General features: G+C 35.5%; 1 protein-coding gene across 1 annotated transcript; it reads right to left on the reverse strand.

The window, feature by feature from the left end:
* Nucleotides 1–7,403: 7,403 nt before the first annotated feature.
* Nucleotides 7,404–7,933, reverse strand: LOC133331946 (uncharacterized). The gene is made up of 2 exons (XM_061540334.1): nucleotides 7,664–7,933; nucleotides 7,404–7,571 (listed from the first exon to the last, which is right to left on the reverse strand). Exons 1-2 carry the CDS (start codon nucleotides 7,931–7,933, stop codon nucleotides 7,404–7,406), a joined length of 438 nt encoding a protein of 145 aa, XP_061396318.1.
* Nucleotides 7,934–8,312: the final 379 nt, after the last annotated feature.

The following is an 8,312-nucleotide window of genomic DNA, read 5'->3' on the forward strand; positions in this document are numbered from 1 at the left end:
AAAAAAAAAACAAAAAACTACACACAATTGTAATTGAAACAATTGTTGATGAGACGAACAACCAAACGAACGAAGTAGTCAGTCTGTCCGGCTGCCGGTTCGCCTGCCTGCCCGGCAAGTAAGCGAAAACTTGACATAACTGCTGGCTTCAATGAATACAAATGGGGCTCAACAGCGACAGCAACAAGTGATCTCACACACTCAAACACACATCGTAACTATTATTATCCGACACGCATTACAACAAATCTTATCCCTCGGACCAAAGATTGCTGCCGAGAAGTGATTTAAATAAATAGGAGTGTTTTTATCGTTTGTTATTTTTATTTTTCTTTATTTAAATAATGATCAAATGATTTATGGCATCAAATTAAGGTGTTTACGTACCAAAGCGTACGTACGTATAATACGGGACGTCAAATAGTTGTTGCAAGTTTCCTGTAATTTCTTCGATTCTGGCCACACATAGCATAGCTTTAAACGAGTTACATTTTATAGATCAAGGTCTATTTTCTTGATCTTTGATTTGATTTGAATTGATATTTCCTTTAAAAATGTTACCTCTGAAAAAACGACAGATGTGTACGTCCAGGTGGAGGGGGTGTTGTGGCTTTTTGCCCGATATTAAATCTTCTCACGCAACCATTTTTTTGAAATTGGAATTTGCATAAACGTTTTGTGAGCTGCCGAGATTTAAAGTTATTGGGTGAGCAAAATGAGGTGAAACGATATAAATTTTGTGGGATACTCAACACGATTGAACTATAAGAGTGGATTAAAAAAATATAGACCAACACAAGGTGTAGATTAAAAAAAAATATTTTCCAAGACCAAAACAAGACGTGGCTTCTTAAAGAAAAAAATTACAGGAACCTCAATAAGGCGTGGATTTTTCAAGGAATAATTTTACAGATTCCTAAACGAGGAATGGGGTTTTTAAAGAATTTTTTTCTGGTGCCTGTAAGGTGTGGATTTTTTTTTAAAGAATATGTTTATTAGCTAACAAACAAGACCCCAATTTGTAAAGAATATTTTAAGCATCCAAACAAGGCGATGATATTTCAAAGAATATTTTTTCATGGGCCCAAACATGGCGTGGACTTTTTAAAAACGTTTTTCATGGACCTAAACCAGGCGTGGATTTTTTAAAGAACAATTTTAAGGTTCCGAACAAGGCGCGGATTTTTTAAAGAAACATTTTAAGGTTCCGAAACAAGGCGTGGATTTTTCAAATATTTATTTCAGGGACCTAAACAAGGCCTGCATATTTTAATATGTTTTCAGGGATCTAAAGAAGGCGTGAATTTTTGAAAGATATTTTTCCGGACCTTAAACAAGTCATGGATTTTTTAAAAATATTTTTCCGGAACTTAAACAAGGTGTGGATTTTTGACAAATATTTTTCCGGAACCTAAACAAGGCGTAGATTTTTGAAATATTTTTTTCAGGGACCAAAACAAGTCGTGGATTTGTTTAGAATATATTTCGGTGCCCAACAGAAAGCGTGGATTGTTTAAAGAATTTTTATACCCTTCACCACACTGTGGTACAGGGTATTATGTCTTTGTGCATATGTTTGTAACAGGCAAAAGGAATCGAGATAGACCCATAGTTCCTTTTGAGAATATGCATAGAATTACTTTCTGAGTCGATTTACGCATGTCCGCCTGTCCGTCCGTCCGTCCATGTATTTTTGTGAACAAAGTACAGGTCGCATTTATGATCCGATTTGGATGAAATTTGGCACAGTTCACTTATTTGGCCCAAGGACGAACCCTATTGAAATTGGGAAAAATCGGTTCAGATTTAGATATAGCTCCCATATATATTTTCGTCCGATTTAAGGTAAATGGTGCACCAAAGCCCCTATATATCGTTCGATTTGCACGAAATTTGGCATAACGTACTGAATTGAGCTTAGAGTGATGTCTGCCAAGTTTCGTGAAAATCGGTCCAGATTTAGATATAGCTCCCATATATATTTTCGTCCGATTTTATGTAAATGGTGCACCAAAGTCCCTAAATATCTTTCGATTTGCACGAAATTTGGCATAACGTACTGAATTGAGCTTAGAGTGATGTCTGCCAAATTTCGTGAAAATCGGTCCAGATTTAGATATAGCTCCCATATATATTTTCGTCCGATTTTATGTAAATGGTGCACCAAAGTCCCTAAATATCTTTCGATTTGCACGAAATTTGGCATAACGTACTGAATTGAGCATAGAGTGATGTCTGCCAAGTTTCGTGAAAATCGGTCCAGATTTAGATATAGGTCCCATATATAGTTTCGTCCGATTTTATGTAAATGGTGCACCAAAGTCCCTATATATCTTTCGATTTGCCCGAAACTTGACATAACGTACTGAATTGAGCCTAGAGTGATGACTACTTAATTTCGTGCAAATCGGTCCATATTTAGATATAGCTCCCATATATATTTTCGTCCGATTTTATGTAAATGGTGCACCAAAGTCCCTAAATATCTGTCGATTTGCACGAAATTTGGCATAACGTACTGAACTGAGCTTAGAGTGATGTCTGCCAAGTTTCGTGAAAATCGGTCCAAATTTAGATATAGCTCCCATATATATTTTCGTCCGATTTTATGTAAATGGTGCACCAAAGTCCCTAAATATCTTTCGATTTGCACGAAAATTGGCAAAACGTACTGAATTGAGCCTAGAGTGATGTCTGCCAAGTTTCGTGAAAATCGGTCCAGATTTAGATATAGCTCCCATGTATAGTTTCGTCCGATTTTATGTAAATGGTGCACCAAAGTCCCTATATATCTTTCGATTTGCACAAAATGTGGCATAACATACTGAATTGAGGCTAGAGTGATGTCTGCCAAGTTTCGTGAAAATCGGTCCAGATTTAGATATAGGTCCCATATATAGTTTCGTCCGATTTTCACATTTCGATAAATATCACATATTTTAGTTCATCCAATTTCATGTTAATTGTTCTGTTTAATATACCCATAGTGGTGAAGGGTATAATATAGTCGGCCCCGTCCGACTTTACTACTTTCCTTACTGGTTTTCATTGTCTATCAAAGGCGTTTTTTATGTTTTGGACAAACATGGCGTGGATTTTTTTAAAAATATTTTTTCAGGGTCCCAAATAAGGCATGGATTTTTTCAAAAAAATATTTTTTCAGGGTACCAAACAAGGCGTGGATTTTTTATTCTATGTATTGAAGACCTTTGAAAGATCTCCTTTCTATAGAATACTTCTAAAATGTCATGTGTTTGTTAAGAAACTCCGGAAGGTCCTCTGTTCGTAGAAGGACTTGTGAAAGAAAATAAATACTTCGGACAATCAATCTAACAGGATATTATGCCAATGTGAAAATTACTGTCTACTATTGTCTTCCATTTATGAATACTTCTGAGAATATTTGTGCCTATAGAAGATCTCTGCAAGTCTTTCACTTTATTGACAGCTTCGGACAAAACATTTGTCTATAATAATTGCGGTTAGCTTTAACAACATATTTCTGAACCAATGACTATTGATTTTATTCATCAATATTGATTATATTATCGAAGCTGCATAGGAAATCTGACTTCACAATCAATATGCTTATTTTATTTTAAACCATTTGTTTACCTAATTAATGAGCCATACTTAGTTACGGAGCTATGGTGTCATTTCGATAATAAACTTTTAGGTTATGTTTCTCGGCCAAAAAAGCTCAACCAATGTGGTACGTTCTTATGTAAATAAAAAAAAACCAGACAATAAATATAAACAGCAGGCAGGCTGGTTGGTTGTTCGGCTGGCACATTGACAGACCCATCCAAGTCAACTATGTAATTTGTGTCTAGCCACATCGTGTCTTCTAATCAACCATAAAAATGACATTTAAGTGGCAATTTTATGGTGGAGAACTCCGCACAATAAATGAATTTTCCACAAATAAAACTGCTGCATTTGGATATTTCTTCTGCAGTTTCTTCTTTGGTGGCAAAGAATTATTCGTCCAGAGTGATGTGTTGTGTTGGATTTTTATTATATAGCATTTAAAATTAAATATAAAACTAAAGCGAATCTAAACTTTATGGAAATGTCGCACACACACACAAAATACAAACTGTGAAGTTGTCCCCATTCCTGGCTTGTGGGGTTGGTTGGCTGGCTGGTTGGTATTACAATTTTGTGTTTTATTTTTTTGGGCAGAAGTTAAACAGAGCCAAGCAGCAAGCAACTATAAATGGCTTCAATGGAATCGAATGAAGCTGAAATTGAAGTAAAACTACAATAGCAACAAAAACGGCAACTTAAACTTTAGACGCTATTCTGTGATCTCAGCACGCGTCAAATGTAAAATAAACCAAGCCATGCCATGCCACCACCAGCACCGATCACTTAGAGCCACCCATTCGTTCGTTCGTATACTGCGGAGGTTTAGGAGGTTTAGGAGGTTTCATTGCCTTGTGTTTTTGTTGTTATTGTTGCTATTGTTTGTCATCAACGTTTTTAGTTCGGGGTCTCAATAACATTTTGTTTGTTGATCTCATTGTTGCTTGCGAGGGAGCTAGGGTGGTATCACAATTTTTAACCCAACACCACGACCAGCATACAATTGCAATATATTGGCAATCATATGGGTGGTGGTGATGGTGGTGGGATGTGTGCAAATGGGGGGCTACCAGCGAAAAAACAAACTCGAGCAAATAGAAAGGCGTAAAGGAAACATTAAACAATAAATGACAATGCAAAAAACCGTAGCTGACAACTTCCCTCGGTCCTCCAATTGTTCGCATTCATTTTACAAAAAGTTTAACAAATAAAAAAAAAAAAAAAAAAAAAAAAAAAAAAAACATGAATTTTTGGTTTGTTTTGAAAATATGCTTATCGTTGCATTTGAGACAAGTTTAAAGACCTCTTTGTTTCTGCAATTAAAGGCAATGACTTGACTCTTTTCGAATCTAATACGTAATATTACATAGGAGAGTTTCTAAAGGTCATTTATTAAGACGAAGAAAACTTAAATAGATATTTTCACGGTTTGTAATGGTTCTAAAATATATATATATATATATATATATATTTCTATACCCTTCACCACAATGTGGTGGTGAAGGGTCTTTGTGCATATGTTTGTAAGAGGTAAAAGGGAACGAGATAGAAAATCGGTTCAGATTTAGATATAGCTCCCATATATATATTTTCGTCCAATTTAAGGTAAATGGTGCACCAAAGTCCCTATATATCGTTCGATTTGCACGACATTTGGCACAACATACTGAATTAAGCCTAGAATGATGTTTGCCAAGTTTCGTGAAAATCGGCTCAGATTTAGATCTAGCTCCCATATATATATTTTCGTCCGATTTAAGGTAAATGGTGCACCAATGTCCCAATATATCCTCCGATTTGTACGGAATTTTGCACGGCGTGCTGAATTGAGCCTAGTATGATGTGTGCTAAGATTCCTGGCAATCGGTTCAGATTTATATTTATACTCCCATATATATTTTCGTCCGATTTTATCTAAATGGAGCACCAAATCCCTATATAACTTTCGATTTGTACGAAATTCGGCATATGTTACTGAATTAAGCCTAGACTGATGTTTGCCAAGTTTCGTGAAAATCGGCTCAGATTTAGATATAGCTCCCATATATATATTTTCGTCCGATTTAAGGTAAATGGTGCATCAATGTCCCAATATATCCTCCGATTTGCACGGAATTTTGCACGGCGTGCTGAATTAAGCCTAGTATGATGTGTGCTAAGATTCCTGGCAATTGGTTCAGATTTATATTTATACTCCCATATATATATTTTTGGTCCGATTTTATCTCAATGGAGCACCAAATCCCTATATAATTTTCGATTTGCATGAAATTTGGCATAGCGTACTGAATTAAATCTAAAACGGTGAGTGTTAAGATTCGTGACAAGTCAGAATTTCACGAATCTTGTATAGCTCCCATTTATAATTTCATCCGATTTTATGTGAAGGGTGCACCCAATATATCCTATCCTGCAAGAAATTTGGCATACCGTACTGAATTGAGTCTAGAATGATGTGTGCTACGTTTCGGGAAAATCGATTCAGATTTCGATTGAGACTTGAATGAAATGATTGCGTTTTGTTGAAATTGGTGCAGGTGTAGCCATAGCTACCATAAGGATTGATATTAAATTTTTAACAGTGCGACGTACTGAATAGCGTGTATTAATTTTGCTATAAATTGTTTTCCATAAATTAGTCCCATGGTACGCAGACGATTCTAAATCTGCCCGAATGTAACTACATTTAGCATGGGTTGTACTCCATCGAAGGAACATTGACAATATTGGTATTGTAAGGATACATATGGACAATATACGCAAAGTGGTGAAGGGTATCATATAGTCGGCCCAGTCCGACTTTACTACTTTCCTTACTGGATTCAAATTCACGACTTGTTCAGGTTCCTAAAAAATTATAATTTAATACTTGAAAACAAAAAACTTTAAAATGACTTGTTTAAGTTCCTGAAAAATTATCATTTGATCCTTATTTTAATTTTAAATACAGGCCTTTTGTGACACTTTTGTTTCTGCCCTGTTAAATCCACGCCTTGTGTGAGACCTTACATTTTTTTTTTAACCAGGACTTCTGTCCTGTTAAATCCACGGCTTGTGTGAGACCTTACATTTTTTTTTAACCAGGACTTCTGTCCTGTTAAATCCACGGCTTGTGTGAGACCTTACATTTTTTTTTAACCAGGACTTCTGTCCTGTTAAATCCACGCCTTGTGTGAGACCTTACATTTTTTTTTAACCAGGACTTCCTGCTAAATCCACGCCTTGTGTGAGACCTTACATTTTTTTAAACCAGGACTTTTGTACCTTTAAATCCACGCCTTGTGATGGCCTCTTAAAAATATTTTTTTAAATGCATGCTTTGTGATGGCCTCTTAAAAATATTTTTTTAAATGCATGCTTTGTGATGGCCTCTTAAAAATATTTTTTAAATGCACGCCTTGTGATGGCCTCTTAAAAATATTCTTTAAAAAATCCACCCCTTGTGGTGAACCTTGAAAATATTCTTCTTTAAAAAATCCACGCCTTGTGGTGAACCTTGAAAATATTCTTCTTTAAAAAATCCACGCCTTGTGGTGAACCTTGAAAATATTCTTCTTTAAAAAATCCACGCCTTGTAATGGCCTCTAAAAAATATTCTTTAAAAAATCCACGCCTTGTAAGGGCCTCTAAAAATATTCTTTAAAAAATACTCGTCTTGTAATGTAAAAAACGTCCACGTCTTTCGATGATCCTTAAATAAATACTCTTTGGAATATTCAGTCCTTTAATTAGGCCTTCGAAAATATATTTATTTTTTTATTTACTCCAATTATTTTTTTTTTCATATTCATAAATTCCAAAATATTCCATTCACCTCACTTAACTATAATATCCAAAAGCATTTGAATACAAACTTCACTGCGTAAATTGTCGTGGCCATCGTAGGCCTCAAATTGGAAAACGGCTTTATGAAGGCCCGATATCCTTTCGCCCTCAATGTCAACGGCAAGTTCCAAATTAAATGGAACGTGATGATATGTAACCTAAAAACATACAGATATTTCAAAATTTCACATTTCCCCAAAACGAAAAAGATGGAAAACAGGAACCGAACCTCCTCCTTTTTCCAACTTACCCCCTTGTGGTTGATACATTTACGATCGTCCTCATCGACAAATTGTCCCCAGGCTTTATACCAAAATCCATCCTCGTCAAATAGCGTCGAACAGAAATCCTTTTGGACCATTGAAAAAACCGTTGGCTGCCAACCACCTCTTGCCGATTTCAGCAAATCCGCTCGAAAATCTATACGATCCGTTGGCTCAACATCCCAAATCATTTGAACGTAACCCTCTAAACTAGCACTATCCTCCAAAATTTCCACATTCAAATTGGACATATCCATGACACTGTCCAGCCCCAAAACATCTGATTTATCATCACAATCGGAGAAAATATCCGCATCTTCGGGTAGGAAAAGGTGTATAGTTCCATTGCAGTGCGAGCAGATATTAGAAATTATTATGAGGAAAATAATTGATTTCCGCCAAAAAGTTTTAAATTTTCCGACCATTTTATTAATTTTGTTTAGTATTGAGACAATTTCTGTAAATGACTGATTTTTTAGTTTTTCAGATTTCGGGTTTTTATTGGATTTTTCTCTGACATTTAGTAATTGGATTCTAGTTATGGGACATGTAATATTCGTGTTTGTTGTTTAGATCAAATCATGGGTATTTTTTTAATACTTTCCCCTTTACTGTTCTCACTCTAATTAATTGATC

This window comes from Musca vetustissima, unplaced genomic scaffold, assembly GCF_032173495.1.
Source record: "Musca vetustissima isolate MV318-11 ecotype Yass unplaced genomic scaffold, APGP_CSIRO_Mvet_v1 utg24053, whole genome shotgun sequence".
Classification (NCBI taxonomy): Eukaryota; Metazoa; Arthropoda; class Insecta; order Diptera; family Muscidae; genus Musca; species Musca vetustissima.